At 52.5% G+C, this 18,254-nt stretch overlaps 1 protein-coding gene and 1 long non-coding RNA gene across 2 annotated transcripts in view; one reads left to right on the top strand and one right to left on the bottom strand.

The window, feature by feature from the left end:
• Positions 1 to 7,545, top strand: part of ANKH (ANKH inorganic pyrophosphate transport regulator) — a 141,064-nt gene extending 133,519 nt beyond the window's left edge. Inside the window, exons 9-12 of the mRNA XM_062212593.1 lie at positions 258 to 387; positions 3,398 to 3,521; positions 3,979 to 4,078; positions 5,596 to 7,545. Of these exons, the coding sequence (XP_062068577.1) occupies positions 258 to 387; positions 3,398 to 3,521; positions 3,979 to 4,078; positions 5,596 to 5,709 (468 nt within the window). The 3' untranslated portion in view covers positions 5,710 to 7,545. The remainder of the gene's footprint in view (positions 1 to 257; positions 388 to 3,397; positions 3,522 to 3,978; positions 4,079 to 5,595) is intronic.
• On the bottom strand, positions 4,173 to 14,547 carry LOC133774678 (uncharacterized). Its single transcript, XR_009868114.1, has 4 exons — positions 14,213 to 14,547; positions 13,205 to 13,586; positions 10,765 to 10,951; positions 4,173 to 5,591 (listed from the first exon to the last, which is right to left on the bottom strand). It is a non-coding gene; the product is annotated as an uncharacterized LOC133774678 (long non-coding RNA).
• Positions 14,548 to 18,254: the final 3,707 nt, after the last annotated feature.

Here is an 18,254-nt window from a genome sequence, read left to right as displayed (position 1 = left end):
CTGAGTGTCAATGGGAGAACACTGGTCTCCCTCACTGGCCCCCCTCACTGGCCCAGTCACCCATTCAGATGCTGCCGCTGTGGCGAGGCAGACATGGCAAATGGACCAGAGCCTGCGAGCAGGGACACGTGCAGCTACCTGCCGGCCAGGTCCACCATCTTGCACAACTCTACAGCTGTCAGGTCATGCCTGGCGCTCTCATTTCACTCGTTCATGCCTTTATCTGACGACTGGCCTCCCTGTCTTCTTGCCCCCAGCTCTGTTTTGTGATGTTTTGGACCCCCAACGTCTCCGAGAAGATCTTGATAGACATCATCGGAGTGGACTTCGCCTTCGCGGAGCTCTGCGTTGTCCCTCTGCGGATCTTCTCCTTCTTCCCGGTTCCAGGTAAACAAAGCGAAAGCAGCATCCTCAGTTACCTTCTGCCCCCTGAGCCCTGATTTCTTTGGAAGTCTCTGTAGTCACATCACCAACAAAAACGTAAAATCCCACGTGGAATGGAAATATCCAGACATTAGACAGTAGGTTGTAAGTTTTAGAAATGAATCAAACAGGCATTTTTTTTTTTTCTTCAAAAGTCAGAGAGGGACAGACAGATCTTCCATCTGCTGGTTCACTCCTCAGATGTCCTGCTGGGCCAGACAAGAGCCCGGGGCCTAAATACTTGGGTCGTCTTCCACTGCTTTCCCAGGACACTAGTAGGAAGCTGGATGGAAAGCAGCCAGGACTTGAACCAGCACCCACGGGGAAGCTGGCATCTCAGGTGGCATAGTGCCAGCCTCAATTTTTTTTAATTGGGTTTTCAACCACTGCACTTAAAAAAAAAAAAAAGGTGTTCCCAAGTTGGAACAATAGATAGAAATAGATAGAGCCTCCATCTTGATTGTGGTACTCAAGTCTGTGGATGTATCAGAACTAAATCCCAAAAGGCCAAGTATACGGTATGTTAATTTTTGAGAGGGAGAGAGAAAAGGACAGAGCGGGCTGGTTCACTCTTCAAATGCCTGAGATGGCCAGGTTTTGGCAAGGCAGGGGCTGGGCAGTCAATCCAGGTCTTTTATGTGGGTGGCCGGAACCCAATCACTTGAGCCACCACTGCTGCCTCCCAGGAGCAGCATTAGCAGGAAGCTGGAGTAGAGGCAGGCATCCTAACTGCTAAGGCAAACACCCACAAGGGGCTGTGTCCCAGACAGCAAGTTATTTTTAAAAGTAAAATTGAAAAAGCTACTGCTAGCCGGCGCTGCGGCTCACTAGGCTAATCCTCCGCCTTGCGGCGCCGGCACACCGGGTTCTAGTCCCGGTCGGGGCACCGATCCTGTCCCGGTTGCCCCTCTTCCAGGCCAGCTCTCTGCTGTGGCCAGGGAGTGCAGTGGAGGATGGCCCAAGTGCTTGGGCCCTGCACCCCATGGGAGACCAGGAGAAGCACCTGGCTCCTGCCATCAGATCAGCGAGGTGCGCCGGCCGCAGCGCGCCTACCGCGGCGGCCATTGGAGGGTGAACCAACGGCAAAAAGGAAGACCTTTCTCTCTGTTTCTCTCTCACTGTCCACTCTGCCTGTCAAAATTAAAAAAAAAAAAAAAAAAAAAAAAAAAAGCTACTGCTAAAACCTGGACATGTAAAAGACAGGACTACCGGAGTAAAGGCAGAATCCAGGGCCAGAGTGAAGGCTGGGTGGCATTGGGTCCAAAAGCCAATCTGAATAATCACAGGCTGATACAGTATCAGGTTGTCCCTATAAATACCTGAAAAGAGGTTTATCTTGGCCCCTGGTTCTGGTCCAAAGTTGAAGGCCCACATCTGGTGATGGATATCTTGCTGGCAGTCAAGACAGCACTGGGCGAGAGACAGGAAGTGCTTTCGTGTGTGTGTCCTGTGGATTCAATCCTGGGGGCTACACCCCGATGACTCGTCCAGTCCTAATCTAACCATCAAAGTCAAAGCAGGTTTCCACTCACTTTTTTAATAAGAAATTTTTATTTGAGAGGGCAGAGAGTGCAAACTCCCATCCAGAGATTGACTCCCTAAATGCCTGTAAAGGTCCAGTCTGAGTCAGGCAGAAGCCAGGAGCTGGGAGCTCGATCCAGGACTCCCCTGTGGGACTTGAGTCCTCACTGCCACCTTCCAGGGTGTGCGCTAGCAGGAAGCTGGGGTTGGGAGCCAGGTCTTGAACCCAGGTACTGCACTGTGGGGGTGAACTTTCAACTCTCAGAACATTGCAGGCTGTGCTCTATACCCATGTCGGCTATACGATGCAAGAATCAGGTAGCTTTAGGTTACGTGCTACAGAAGAGTTGATCGGTCTGTGACCACTTCTGTAACAAACGTACGTACATATGTACATGCTGAGTGCCTGTGCCTCTGTTTTCCATTTTGGAAGGAAGCTGCCAAGCAGGGGCTGGGGCTGCCCGTGGGAAGAGGACAAGGGACGAAGAGCTCTGTGTACTCTTCCCCTTTTGCAGCTCCAGCATTAAATTGAGAAGCTGGACCCCACAAAGCCACAGGTGGTTCATAAATGGGCCACGGAGCTAGTCTCAGCCACCGAGCATTCCTGGAGGCCAGGCCCTGGGGTTGTCACCTCCTGGCCCACTCCAGCTGGGTGTGGGACTTACCTGTATTCTCATCACGGCTCCTCTCCCTCACCTGGGAGACTGAGGGCTTCCCAACAGCAGTCAGGCCCCATCTGCCCTTGGCTACATGTTAGAATTAAGCCAAATTAGCATACACCTGCGACCCATACTCTGTCCCATGACCACAACCAAAGGGCTGTGACTGTGCCTAGGAGAAGTAAGCCTTGGAAATACAAGGATTCCAGGCCCCTGAAAGCAACTGTTTTTCCCAGGACTGGGCACATCCTCCCCCCCCCCCCCCCCTCCCAGCCTGTGCTGGTGCTGCCCATGGGAGGGTGCATGCCTCCTCCCTTCCAGGCACTAAGTCTCAGGCTCTATATGGCAGACAGACTCCGTATCCAAGCACCTCTGACCGGCTAGGTCTGCGCCCTGCAGGGCACCTAGATGCAGTAATTCATAGGTCTGGGTAGGGGAAGCAGATGCTCAGCTGATGTGAGAGCAGCACCTCAAGTGGGCCTAAAGGGAAATGGGGACGAGAGCAGCCCCCTCCCCCTCTCCCCTACCCAGTGGGAGGGAAGATGGCTTCTGGGCCCAGCTTTTCTGCCACCAGCAATTTGCTGCTTTTCCCTGGGTCCTGTCTTTGAGGAACAGATGATCAGAGCTCGGGCCCAGCTCATCCTAGGGAGGAGGCGGGCGGGGTGGAGCAAAGCAGCTGCCTGCAAGCTGCAGTCTGGACCCTGAGGACACACGGCAGGAAGGCAAGGTGACCAGGCCTGGCTCTCGGGGGTGCTGCAGGGCATGGCTGACACGTCCTCCATTCCTCCCCACAGTCACCGTGAGGGCCCATCTCACCGGGTGGCTGATGACCCTGAAGAAGACCTTCGTCCTGGCCCCCAGCTCCGTGCTGCGGATCATCGTGCTCATCACCAGCCTCGTGGTCCTGCCCTACCTGGGGTAATCAGGGGCTGGGGGTTCTTTGGCCACTAAAGTGCTCTGCCCAGAGGTTGAAGGTCCGCCTTCTCAGGCAAAGGCCCCAAGCACATCTAGACGTTCAGAAGGGTGTCTTGCCTGCCTGCCAGGCCGAGGCACCTGAGCCCCACAGTAGTCTGTGTGAGGCACTCTCTCCGAGTGCCTCCTGCTCAGTGACACACAGGCTGAGGCCAGAGAAAGATGGAGGACTGTGCTGTCCCCCGGTGCTCCTAGTCTCCTGGGGGAGGGCGGGAAATGCTGGGAGCCACGCTGAGCAGAGAGGGGGGAGCCACCGGCTGTGCTGGCGCCTGGGCTCCTGGCTCCCCCATGCGGACAGTGAGAGCACCACACACCTCATCTCCCTGTCCTGGGTTGTAGCATTGATCCTCTAGTGCCACATCTGGGCTTTAACTCAGACATCGCCTTCACCTTCTCACCCCAGGGTACACGGAGCCACCCTGGGCGTGGGCTCCCTCCTGGCAGGATTCGTGGGAGAGTCCACCATGGTGGCCATCGCAGCATGCTACGTCTATCGGAAGCAGGTGAGAGCACTGTGCTGCCGCCTCCCACCGTGGGAGGACGGGAGCCTGGGGCCCACACGTCGGGGCAGCCACAGTGGAAGCCAACTTACCTCCACCTGGGCATGAGCACGGCACCGCCCCCCGTGACACCAGGGCTGCCTTCCTGCTTTGTCGTCACGTGGTTACTCCTTACGCTCGCCTTGTTTGAAAAGGCAGTCCCATCTCTCAGGACAGATGAGCCAAGGGTGTGAGCTGCAGGGAGTTAACGTAGAAACGGAATCATAGTTTTGAGCAGGCCGGAAAATCCTGCAGAGGTGATCACCGCACTCCTGCCCAAAGATCTTACAAACTCAGACTCTTGCTAGAAAAGGCATGCACGGGACACCCTGTCCCCTGCAGAGTGGCTGCTGTCCACGCTGGCCAGCTCAGCATGGTTTTGACACCCTGTGTTAGCAAATGATCAGGAGGGGGGGTGTTTCTTTTCTGAGATCTATGGATTCTCAGGCAGCAGGAGCCCCATCTTGCTTCATTCATTCAGGCGAAGAGGGATGAGCCTGACCAGAGAATGAATGCAAGCAGGGGCGAAGAGGCCCATGGATGGAGCCTGGGGCCTCACCAGCGCTCACGGGCTGAGGAGTCAGGAAGAACCAAAGCCCATGAGCAGAAAGGGGCATGTGGCAGGCAGCCAGAAGCGCAAGGGGACCCAACACATGATCTGGAGGAGGGCGTGCAGCTGGCCCTTAGGAGGTGGGGGGCATGGAGGTAGATTTCAGAAAACCACTTATGATGAGTGCAACTCGGCGGACTGTGCTTGGGGAATGATCTAGGAGACAGTGACACGAGTGGGTCCAGTGCACACAGGAGGGGCCTCCCTCCACAGTCCCAGGGTAGTGTGGTCCAGGGAGCTGGTGCAAGCACTTTTTTTCCCAGAAAACAAAAGCACCCAGCAGAGTAGGAAGCCAGTTCATCAGCTGAGGAACGAGGAGGATACAGAAAGGGTGCAGGAGCTGGCCAGGAGAGGGAGGCAGAGGCCAGGCGGGCGCATGGCAGGATAACAGCCCTAGACCTGGAGAACAGGAGCCCCCCTGGGAGGGGGCAGAGGCCAGTCTCCCAACAGTGGTGCTGCTGACCAGCTCGGCCATGAGCCTGGCAAGTGGCTGAGGACCCAAGCCCTAAGAAGCGTTTTCTGCAAGAACAGGCAGCATGGCAGGGAAGCAGGAGAGAATGACAGCGAGCCTGGAGCTGCTCCCAGAAAGGACCAGCTGATGGCGGAACAAAGAGGGATGTTCTGTACCATGTAATCCCAAGCCAGGGGCTGTGGGGGTCAAGGGTGGGGAAGAGCATGCCCCAGAAGTGCCCAACCCAGTGCCAGGTACACAGCAGGCGTGTGAGTCACCCAACAGAGAGGAAGGTGCTAAACCAAGAGGTGCCCATGGTGAACCAAGATCCGTCTGCAGTGAGAGCCCCTCCTTACTCACGGTTCTGCTAGCACACGTCCCTGTGCACAGCCCCTCACCGCTGTGTCCTCTCTGATCTAGAAAAAGAAGATGGAGAACGAGTCAGCCACTGAGGGCGAGGACTCTGCCATGACCGACATGCCGCCCACAGAGGAGGTGACGGACATCGTAGAGATGAGGGAGGAGAATGAATGAGGCCCAGGGCGCCCTGGGCACTGCAGGGGCCGTTGGACCACACTTCAGCATCATCGCCTCTCCTACTGTGGGTTTTGGGTTTTTTGTTTTGTTTTGTTTTTGGGTTATGAAAGAGGCCTTGATTTAAAGGTTTCGTTGTCAGTTCTCTAGCATACTGGGTATGCTCACCTTGACATGAGGACCTGAAGAAAGGCCTTACTGTCGTATCATCAAAACGACAGACGCCACGCCTCTGCTTCACGCAAACCCAAAAGACAGAGCTGCCTTGCAGTCCAAGCTGTCTCCTCCTGCCTCGGACAATCTCCACTTGGAACCAAAGGACCGCGGCTGTGCCACCGCCTCTAGGGCACTGCTGCCCAGCAGGCCGGACGCTTGTCCCTTTTCACCGCTCTTAAGAATCAGCAGGTTCCAATTTGGCTTCCTTGACTTGCTTCTCAGTAACACGGTCATAGGCAGAGATGCACCCGGGGATTTTAAACTGTCTACTGCACACACACACACACACACACAGAAAGTCGGCAACTGGCTGCAGCTTGGAGTCACCACTCGCCCCGAGGAACAGACTGTGACCTTGCCAGCCCATGTATGGCAATCACCTTCTGCAGGAAAGTGAGAGACGCTACAGGAACAGCACTCTGGCCCGGTGGAACACCCGCGGCCCCTCGGCGTTCTCCCAGCTCCGAGTGGGCTGGCGGCACTCGCGCCCATACGGTGTAGATACGTGAGCTAACTCTTTAGCATTGTCACAAACGCACTGTCTCCAAACCGCAGCATTCTCCCGCATGACTTTTCCCGAAGGCTTGCTTTCCACTCGCCTTCCTGAAGGTGGCGCTGGGGTGAGTGAGGCGGCGCCTTCTCACTTTACGTTTTAGTTTTTACAGTGAACTGAAGCTTTAAGTCATAATCCAGCATTCTAATGCCAGGCTGCTGCATCGCTAACCTCTGGAGTAGATTTATGACCTGGTTCTGCCGCTTTTAGTCCCGACTGCGGTACAGGTAGCCTGGAATGTACTATGGTACTTCCCTCTCACGCCACACGGTAAAGCAAGACATTTTATAAACGCTGTTGACATCACTATGTGATACTCCCTGAAGTAACGCATTTGAAATCCATTTAGTGCAGTATATTTTTCTAAGTTTTGGAAAGCGGGTTTTTTCCTTTAAAAAAAATTATGGACACAGTTCACTAAATTCTTGATTTAGTCAAAATTCCTAGACTGAAAGAACCTAAACAAAATATTTTAAAGATATAAATATATGCTGTATATGTTATGTAATTTATTTTAGGCTATCTATAATACATTTCCTATTTTCGCATTTTCAATAAAATGTCTCTAATACAACACGGTGACTGCTTGGCGTCCTGCACCAGTGCCCAGGGTCCACGGCCCATTATTTGCAGATGAGTGGCCAGGTCAGTGAGTGAGAACTGTTTTCATTACCTGGGAAGAAGTGGATCCCTGAGAGTAGACAGTAGTGGGAATGGAAGTGCAAGCTGAGGCGGCACGAGGGAGACAAGGCCAGGCCCGTTGGCTGTGTTTTCAGTGCTGCGTCATCGTATTCTCACAGAAAACAAGATGGAGGGCCAGAAAGTCAGCTGTGGGCGTCACGGGCTCCGGGCCCCGTGCCCCTCGGGTGCGCCCCTTAGGGACAACACGTCCTTCTGTGCTTCCTGGGAGCATTTTGCCTTCGTTTGTGTCAGTGCTGCAAATTAAGACACAGAGTTCTTTGGGGGTGGTCTCAGAGGCATATCTAAGAAGATGGGGAAAAAGCTAGTTGTAGCAGCTTTTTTAAAAGTATATGAGTAGAAAATTAAACAGCAGTATTTTTTAACATGTGTGCCTGTGGTTCATGCGTCTGAGGTTGGCATTTAAAGATCCAGTGGAAAAAGCAAATCCTTTCCCTCAAAATCCAGCAAAGATCAGCTGCACCCCCTTTGCTGTGGAACTAAAACACGTAATTAAGCCCCAGCGATGGCAATAAATGAGCCATCACTGTGTTGGGGTTGCCGAGGACGCGGGAGGCGATGCCAGAGCAGGACCACGGAGCCGGGATTTCCCCAGGACGTGTTCAGACCTTTCACCTGGAAGCACACGACCCTTCCGCCGTGTCCTTCACTTGGGCTGCTCAAGTCACAGCCACACAAACCCCTTAACATCCAAAGCAGGTGTGGAGCTGGCGTGTTCTGCATCTGTTCCAAGAAGCCTGTCATCCAGAAGCTCAGCACAGAGGCAGGGAACGTGTCCCCTGCCCACGTCAGAGTTGTTTGGGGGCGATCCCCTGACACGTTGTTTCTTTTCAGCTGACAGATGTATTTAAAAGGGCACCGTGCCTGTGAGATTCAGGTCAAGGCCCACGGAAGAGCAGGTGTGACTTTCTCAAGGTTGAGTGAGGGCTCGCAGACCAACACTATTAGAAATCCCGAGTACCGAGCAGTTTGTCATCTAGCTGCTGAGAAATGAGCTGGAGTACCTCAAAGCACAGTCTCCCTCCAGTGCAGATTTTCCCTGAGGTCCGAGCAGCTCCGCTGGTGGCCTGTTCTAGAGAGGCCACCCGCAGGCTGACACAGATCATTCTCAGTGTGGACTGCTGAGTGTTCCACCACTCCCGGGGCATGGGGAGGACATTCAAGCAACTAAGCAAAAAGAACTAGATGAGGCTTGCTCCAGGAAAGTCACGGGACTGGGCCTGCTAGCCACGTGGTTCAGGGGGTGTTGAGCAGGAACCCCTCACGGTCTGGAACTCTCTCGCTGGGATGCTTAAGGCATCTGTTCACATCTCTGGGTCAGTCATTCTCCCTCAGGGCCTGCCACAGGCTTGTCTGCCACAGGTACTCTTCTGGTTTGGTTTTCTTTTTTTTTAGCATCAACCAGTGGTCTGGCCAGGAGTTGTCCATGGATGGCTGAATATCTGAGACGCTGCGCTGCTTAATGTTGGTTTAAGATACCTTCCGTGGGGCCGAGTAAAGCGCCACTGCTCTGGCTAAAGCACTTTACGGTTCACTCTGGGTCTTCCTGCAGTGATCCTGGGAGGTACAGCAGGCAGGAGGCCCAGGAGAGAGGCAGGCCCGAGCTTCCCCAGCCTGCAAGGCAGCACCAGTGGTCCTCACTCGCAATCCCTTCTGGGTCTCAGGGCTGGGACAGTCACGACTCTTCTGAGGAGGAAGTGAGAAAAGTCAGCAGTTCCCCATCTGCATGACTGTTCCCCATTTGGGGAGCTTTTCTTCTGGAAGGAAGGGGCCAGGGAAGGAAATTTTTGTACCTTTGGTTTCTAAAAAACATCAAATGTAAGACTCGGTAGCTCTCTGGATTTTTTTTTTTTTCCTTCAAACAAGCAGGAGGGAGAGCATGACAAAATAGGAAGCATTTATATTGTCAATTCCGTTACCCCATGAAGCATTCTCTCCTATTTAGAAATCTTTCTGTGGCAGTGCATCTCTAAACAGACCCGTGCCCAGGACAGCATGTGCTGGTTTGTGTCACCCAGCTGTGGTTGCTGGCCACTAGCCACTGGCTACAGGTGAGCTCACCTCTACAGCAAGGTAGCGTCTTCCTTGGTCAGAGCAGGGCCTGGCCCAGGAGCAGGGGTCTGGTATGTTCCAAGTCCTACCTTCCCTGTTGGGTAACCCAGTTGGCAATGTGGCACACGAGGGCCTTGGAAGAGGTGGTGGGGATTTGGGGTTGAGCTTCCTGCACCTCTGCGTCCTCGGCCAGCCTGTAAGCCGGCTGCTGCCACCCACGCTGTGCAGCCAGCCACCCTCACTCGGCCCCCATAAGGCTCTTTTTATACAAAGCACCTGAACTGTAGAAAAACAGGTTTTTGAGCAGTGTGTCTGGTAAACATTGGAGATACTCCTCTGCAGGGTTATTCTGAATCTCTATTTCTGTCGTTTGGAGCAGCAAAACATCACGTGACTCATCAGCTGCCCTCACCGCACATACAACAGGATATAGTGAAAACCTGAGGAAGCAGGCCTGGCCGAGCGTCGCAAGTCAACTACGCGATGCTTGAAATGAGAGGCACTGCAGTGTGCGATCAAAATAAGCCCAACTCCACTGAGAGGGGAGGAAACACTGCTCACTGACCTCGGAAGGGAAAAGCAGTGTCGAGATGGGGCCCTGTTGTAAGTTTAGACTTCGTTTCTTCCCAAGGGGAGGGGCATTGCTTAGCACTTGCAGCCCCTGCCAGGAAGAACTCCCAAGCTGAGCCTCCTGAATCATTAGACAAAAGGAAGTTTCCCTGAGCCAAGCCCAGGGGATTCTAACATCATAGCCAATACCTTCAAATAGATTTTAGTGATGAGTTTTTTCTCTGCTTCCTTTCCAATCAACCAGGGTCCCTAAAAGATTGCAAAAGATATATGTGCTTGTGTAGCTGGCTAGCAGCTACGGTCAGCTTCAGCAAGTGGCTTTCCTGTGGTACCTTTTTAAGTTATTAACTCCAAGTGCATTTTGCTAACTGGGCTTAACATCAGTTTCCCCAACATGCACACTCAGACAAAAGCACACAAGGACCAGGAACCCCTCTCTCTCTCCAGATGTGAACAGAGGTTTCCTCAGGTTAAAGGAGGGAGGTGGGGACAGACAAACCAACTGGACACAGCTGCACCGTTCATTGCACACCTTTGCAGAAATTCACTGGCATGGAGTTGGTCATCACCCAAAGATTTAGAGGCAGGTGTTCCCCAGCTATGAGCAGGAGACAAGAAATGGTGCCTCCGGAGCTGGAGAACAGCCAGGTGGCCTCTGGCTTCCTGCATGAACTCACAGGGACCCACAGTTTGAATGAACAGCCCCTGAAGGCACATTAACACACCACCCCCCCACATCTCAGAGGAGGAACAGGGTACACATCACTACCCACCTGTCACCCAGCACCCTCTAGCCTCAGCCACATCCCTGGGAGGCAGGCCTGTTACCCCAGGGGCATATCTGCTACTCCTGCGATTGGATGATCTATTTCAGTTTGCTGAATGGTGCCATGGTAGGGTAACCGTCTAAAGCTGGTCTGACCAAGGAGCCAAAGAGCTCCAGAGAACTGGAGAGAAGCACCCACCTGAGACTGCTCATTTGTGAAGAGCTTCCACACCACAGGCCCCAGGCCCAGGGCAGCCTGTCCTTCCCCTCACTCGCAACTCCAGCCCAGCCTTGGTCTTCAGCCCCGTGAGAGGCTTAGCCATCATTGCTATGGCTCCATCCTGGTCCAACATTCTATGTATGATCCAGACGTAGAGCACAGGATCCTACAAAGGAAAAACAAAATTACCTCATTCTTCATTTCAGATCAGAACATTAGCAGTGGTGTATATTTTTTTCTAACAAAACTCAGTCTCCTGGAGTCATTTCTCTACATGTGCTGTGGCTGTCAGCTTACAGCACTTCATTGAAACTGCTGGATCCAATCCCAGTGAAATACTCTTGTCACTTTTGATGGAAATTGATTACAAAGGTCAGTATAAAATCTATGTTGCATTTAAACAAGAGTTGTCTATGTATTTAACACATGTAAGTTTTTGCACTGTTCAGAGCACCTACACATGCTTTTGTTTTCAGGGAGTTTGTTGGGGATTTGTACTTATACATTGTCAAACAGGTTTTACGCTTTAATTTCACTTTAAGTAAAGCTTATAAACACAGTGGCATACAATTGAGATCGTTTTCATTTCCTTGATTTTCTTATTCTAACCATGAGTCTGTTTACTGGCCAGTCACTTCATGTCTGAATCTTGAAGTTTTCCTTTTTTCAAAACTCACTGGGATACTAAATTTTGCCGTCTGCCTAGGGAGCTAAAACCTCTCACCACCGGAATATTTTTCAAAACTTCCTGTCTTATTTAATAATTTAAACATATCGCATTTCTTCAGAGATTTTTACATGACAGTTTTTCCTTCTCAAAACTTTTATATTGAATATTGAATAATAATTGAGTAATATTGAAAGTACTCACTGTGGTGTAGTGGGTAAAGCTGCTGCCTGCAGTGCCAGCATCCCATATGGGCACCGGTTCGAGACCCAGCTGCCCCACTTCTGATCCAGCTCTCTGCTATGGCCTGGGAAAGCAGTGGAAAATGGCCCAAATCATTGGGCCTCTGCACCCACATGGGAGACCCAGAAGACATTCCTGGCTTCGGATCAGTGCAGCGCCGGCCATAGCAGCCATTTGGGGAGTGACCCAATGGAAGGAAGACCTTTCTGTCTCTCTCGCTGTCTATAACTCTACCTGTCAGATAAATTAAAAAAAAAAAAAAGTATCTCTGGGGCTGGTGCTGTGGTGTACCGGGTAAAGCCGCCGCCTGCAGTGCTGGCCTCCCATATGGGTCCGGTTCGAGTCCTGGCTGCTCCACTTCCCATCCAGCTCTCTGCAATGGCATGGGAAAGCAGTACAAGATGGCCCAAGTCCTTGGACCCCTGCACCCACATGGGAGACTAGGAGGAAGCTCCCAGCTCCTGGCTCCAGATTGGCACAGCTCCAGCCACTGTGGGCATTTGAGGAGTGAACCAGTGGATGGAAGACCTCTCTCTCTCTGCCTCTCCTTCTCTGAGTAACTCTGCCTTTCAAATAAATAAATCTTTAAAAAAAAGCTAGCCAGCCAGCAAGCAAGCAAGCACTTCTTCTTTTTTTTTTTTTTTTTTTTTTTGACAGGCAGAGTGGATAGTGAGAGAGAGAGACAGAGAGAAAGGTCTTCCTTTTGCCGTTGGTTCACCCTCCAATGGCCGCCGCGCTGCGGCTGGCACACTGCGCTGATCCGAAGGCAGGAGCCAGGTGCTTCTCCTGGTCTCCCTTGGCGTGCAGGGCCCGAGCACTTGGGCCATCCTCTACTGCACTCCCTGGCCACGCAGAGAGCTGGCCTGGAAGAGGGGCAACCGGGACAGGATCGGTGCCCCGACCGGGACTAGAACCCGGTGTGCTGGCGCCGCAAGGCGGAGGATTAGCCTAGTGAGCCGCGAGCTCTCCAGCTTCTCTACGTTCCTTCTGGAATGGAAACATCAACATGGACAGGTGTCCAGTGGGTCTGAGAAGAGCAAAGCCAGTCATCCAGCCCACACATTACAGCTTTGGTCTTAGCCATCTTTATGTGAAAAGCATCGCTCTTTCCAAAACACATGTCTTAGCCTCACAGAGTATAGCTTTAATACTTCTCAAGTTCTGAAGGGTTTATGCAGTGTTTTGTTGTTGTTGTTTTCTTTTTTTTTTTTTTTTTTTTTGAGATTTAAAAGTACTTATTAGAGTCAAAGGCTGCCAGCCAGAACAGCGTGGAAGGGGGCTTCTAAGAGAGGAAAAACCCAAAGGGACTGGTGGCAGTGTGCTTTATAAGTACAATTTTGAAGGGAAGAAATACTTGACAATCATTGGCATTCAGTTACCAGGTGGGGTCAAAAACCATCCAAAGACCTCACAATTCTCCATCCTGCCTGGCCTGCTGAGAGTGGGATAGGTAACTTGCTTTCACAGTAAGCTGTGAGCTCAGGAAGTATGCAGTGTTTCTTTACATACCCATAATCCAGCAGCTGTCACACGCTCCACTGGCGGGCCTTCAACTGCGTCTCCTCCTTTCCTGCCCTGGGACGGGTCCTTCAGTGGAAAGCCCACCTCTCAGTCCTGTGTTGGCTGTCCTCTCACTGCCTCTAACTCTGAGCGCGGTGCTGAAGTCTTCCACCCACAGTACTTGACATATGGCGTGCTGTATTAGTCCATTTTCTGTTAGTGTAGCAAGATGCTGAGGCTGAGAACTTGTGCTACTTATATAAGCAAGAGACGGAATCAGCTCACAGTTTTGAAGGCTAACAGTGGAAGATCAGCAGCCACCTGTTCAGCCTATGGTGAGGGCCTCCTTGGCTGTGCCACAGCGTGACTGGTGGCATCATGGCGAGACCACCTGTTGAGACAGGAAGCCAGGGGATGGGAGGGGCCGGACTCTACAACTCTCTTGTAGGAACTCACTCACTCCACATTAACCCCTCCCAAAGGGAAGGCCTCCAACAACCGGATTACTTTGCACCATCCCTCCTAACCCCTTTCTAAAGGCACCATCACCTCAGCACCACCACACAGAGGACCAAGCCTCCACACCACACAAACCCTCACAGGACACACTCAAACCGTATCCAGACCAAAGCACACGTCTTCCTGCCAAGATGCAATGTCAGGGCCCAAGCAGCATTAATTGTCCCCATGGGGTGTGATGCTGCCACAAGGGGCCATCTGCACCCCTCCCACAGCTTCCAGGATGAACTGCATCACCCACCTAGGAAACCACTCCATGACACCCCATTGCCAGGGGGTCAACCCACCCTGGTTCGTGCTACTTCCTGGTGCTTCTCATGCCCATCCCTCCCTATCTCACTGGCATAGCTCAGGAGGGCCTTGTGGAGAATTTCTGCAGTGGAAGACTACGCGTCCCTTGCATTTTCCTGACACCATGAAAGGCCACGCTGGAACAGAAGGCAGGCTGGCATCACCGATAGTTTTAATTCGGCCTCCAAGAAGCTCCAAGTTTCTTACCTGGACAACACAAGCCAGTAAATACCAAGCTGACGTCCCAGCTCCATACGCTGTTAGGAAATAGTAAGTCAGGTGCAGTGGGGCCTCGCTCTGACAGGTGCCTCTGGCCCAGCCTCCTCTCCTCGGGAGCAGGACCTGTCTGCTTCTAATGCCTGTGACAGCAGGATTTGCAGTGAGGACTCAGCGGCAGTTCAGAAGGGCCAGGTGTGTCTGTTAAGCCACCATGGTGGCACCCTGGCCAATTCTTCTTTTCACAGAGCTTTTGTGAACCAGAACGAAAGTAATCTTACCTCAGGTTCAGAAGCTTTTGAATCCAAAGATCAAAACAGAATTTAAAAAACACACTCTCATTGTGTTCAAAGTCTACAACTTACAATGAAAAATTGCTCCTGGGTCTCTCCCCGACTCAGAGAGAACTCTCGTCCCAAAGGGAACAGCCAAGGAGAGCTATGGTCTCCACTGTCCAGGCTGTTAGGACAACAGCTGGGAGCCGGTGCCTTGGCACGGCAGGTTAAGCCACTGTCTGCAGTGCCGCCATCCCAAATGGGCACCATTTGTGTCCTGGCTGCTCTTCTGATCCAGCTCCCTGCTGATGCACCTGGGAAAGCAGTGGAGGATGGCCCAGAAGCTTGGGCCCCTGCACCCATGTGGGAAACCCGAAAGAAACTCCCGAGTTCAGCCCTGGCCGTTGTGGCCTTTTGGGGAGTGAACCAGCAGATGGAAGATTGATCTCTCTCTCCCCCTCTGTGTATAACTCTTTCCAAGATAAATCTTTAAAAAAAGGGGGTGGCAGAAGAATAAGAGGAAGGGGAGGGGAGGGGAGGGAGAGGAGGGGGGAAAGGAGGAAAGAAAAAAAGAATGAACGAATGAATGCTGGCTGCAAGCTCACAGGACACAACGAAAATCACTTCTTCCACTGCGCCTGGCAAGACTGCTTCCCAACCAGCCACCTGCCTTTCTCCCTAATGCCCACACCACTCAGAGAGCAGCAGCCTCCCAGCGGCCTGCAACTATGTTCGTCAACTGTTCCTCAATGCTCTTCGATGCCACCCTCTCAGGAACAGCAAACAAAAGGCCCCGGCACCCTCCCTGGTAACCTAACCTGGGCTGGTCGCCAGTTCCAAGTACATGCAAGTGAGCCCCATGTGTGGGTTCCAGCCCTGACCTGGGCCCCACATTCAGGTGGGCGTGTCCAGTTACCATCCATCTCCTCAGGAGTCTCACAGGAGTCGTGGCCTAGCACCCCTCTCTGTACACTTCTTCCCCACTCCCTCCCACACGTTCTCCTGACTTCCAGGCCACATTAGCACTCACTCACCCTCCACAAGTCAGACTCAGTGCAGCCTCCCTCCCTCCATCCTGTAGCCCCAGCAGCTCAGCTCTGTGCTCCTGCTCACCCTGGGCCTGGATGCTACAGAGGCCTCCCAGTCTCCCTTCTCCAGACTCCTGTGTCCCCTGCAGTTCTGTGGCACACAACCCATACATCCACTCCCTGCAGCCTGATGGCTCCCCCAGTGCACATTGGGAACTGCAGAGATGGTTCTAGAACACCCTGCCTGAGCAGCACCCTGCTTTTCCAGGATGGACCTTCCTGCCACTCTGGGCACAGGCCCAGCATGTCCGTGGCTGGGCACTAGGCCATGCCTGAACTATGTGCAGAAAACAAGAAACCAGCCAATGAAAAGCAGCGACACAAAAAGGGACTCCTGCCACCTGCTTCAGGGGTCGTAACGCTCTGACCACTCACGGTGAGGACCAAGAGCACATATTTCATGAGTTTGGGCCAGTGGTTCCTTGCAGAGCTACACCGAGTCCCACTCCTCAGGGGGAATGTGCTTGGCTGTACCACGGGTGGGGTGGGGAGGGACTCTTGATACTGGTCACCAGAGAGGGCTCTTCAGTGGACACTCAGCAAGCCTGAAAGGAGGCCCTTCAAGGGTGGGGACCCTGTGGGCTGGGCTCCAACTCACCTGCTAAACCTGACGGCAGGGCACTGTGGCAGCTGGCACTTCCTGGCGTGACACAGCAGGTGCTCAGTCTTTTTCTTGGCCCAGACCTGGTGGCACAGACCCACAAGCTGGCATGCGGGTCATCTTCAGGTCTGCACGACGCAGGAGCCAAGAAGGTGAACAGGGCTCAGCAGAAAGCAGGCGCAGGTGGCTCCTCTGAGGAGGTGGGTCGGAGCGTGTCAGCATGTCAGGGAACTGCTAATGAGAACCTGAGCTCTGAGCAAGAGGTGGGGCCCAACGTACCTCCAAAGATTCCCTGAAAGAATGCATGGGAGAACGAGAGAACCAAAACTAAACCGCAGCCAGGCCCAGGGAAGAGAGCTGGCTTAGGAAAGTAAATTACTAAGCTCCTTGCTCCCTCCTCCTACTCCACCTGTGGAGGGACAGACAGCAGTTAGCGATGAGTGGCAGTTCCACAACAGCATATGCCAGCCTCTGAAGCAGCAATGCAGACCGAGTAGAAGCTCTGCATTACCCCACAGTGCTCTGGCACATCACCAGAAGCCCCGACTGAGGTTTCATCCACAGGCAGGTGAATAACGTCTTTTTTTTTTTTTTTAAAGATTTATTTTATTTGAAAGTCAGAGATACAGAGAGGGAAGGAGAGGCAGACACACACATACACACACACACAGACAGAGAGAGAGAGAGAGAGAGAGAGAGAGAGAGAGAGAGAATCTTCCATCCGATGGTTTACTCCCCAATTGGCTGCAATGGCTGGAGCTTGTGCCAATCGGAAGCCAGGAGCCAGGATCTTCTTCTGGATCTCCCATGTGGGTGCAGGGGCCCAAGGACCTGGGCCATCCTCTACTGCTTTCCCAGGCCATAGCAGAGAGCTGGATCTGAAGTGGAGCAGCCGGGACTCAAGTCGGCAGCCATATGGGATGCCAGCTGTACATGCGGCAGCTTTACCCACCACGGCACAGTGCCGGCCCCGGGAATAATGTCTTGAGCAGAAGACAGAGTTGCCCTGTGATTCCATCCCTGGAATCTTGTTCTTCAGTTGACCTATTACAGACGCACAAGAACTCTGCAAAGCTCCTCTGGAAGACAGCAGCCGGGCCTTGGCCAGCTTGTCCTTGCATCTCAAAGCATGCCTGGCCCAGAGGAGCCAATCTGGGGGACCAGAGATGGCCTTCCCACGTTCCTCTCCTGAACATGCTCTGATCCCAGGATACCTGCACAACAGCAGTCCTTCCATCATTCCTGAAGGTGGCCAAACCCTCCAAACTAAAATAACCCTAGTTGAGTTCTTGTTACTTGAATCCAGAGAGCCCACGTGTGACAGCACACCATCGGTGATACCAGCCTGAGCCTCACTAGCCTAGCTGGGGCCATAGAGCCTAAGTGCTACCACAAATCCTCCAGACAAGGACTTGGGACCAGCAGGAGACCTGAGGGTCCAGCTCCTAAACATACACAGAGGAATGTTGTAAAACCATCTTCTATTTTAGCCGCTACTGAATGAATGTATAAGACTGTTCTTGTCTGCAAAACTTGCTGTAGGGTCTCTCCAGATCACCTGTCACCTCAGTCCGGAACCTTGTATTTCAGTTGCCCTAATAAGTTCTTCTATTCTTAGATGGAGCTTCCTTCTTTGTTCTTTGGTCTCAGACTCCTCAGTTTAGGGAAACACTCAGCCAACATTCAGATTGCCCAGATTACCAACTGCCCCTTATTCTGTCTTCCTTCCCACTGCTCCTGCCCTTTCAGAGTCTCTCTTCTTTGAAATACATACAAAAACCAAAGAGTTAGAAAATATAACTGACAGGTAAAGAAACAAATAGCTCCCAGAAAACGACCTACAAATGGCTTATATAAATGAAAACATTTTCAATTTTGTTCAAGTAAGGAAACAAACTTCCAACCACAAGCCTACCAAAGAACAAAAAGCTTGATAAAATTTGGTTTTTGAGAGGCCAGCACTGTGGTATAGTGGGTAAAGCTGCCACCTGCAATCCTGGAATCCCAATGCTGACTACTCTGCTTCCGATCCGATTCTCTGCTAATGGCCTGGGAGAGCAAAGGAAGAA

Source organism: Lepus europaeus, chromosome 15 (assembly GCF_033115175.1).
Source record: "Lepus europaeus isolate LE1 chromosome 15, mLepTim1.pri, whole genome shotgun sequence".
NCBI classification, from domain to species: Eukaryota; Metazoa; Chordata; class Mammalia; order Lagomorpha; family Leporidae; genus Lepus; species Lepus europaeus.
Note: the sequence above shows the minus strand (reverse complement) of the source record. Positions and strands in the feature narration are given on the sequence as shown.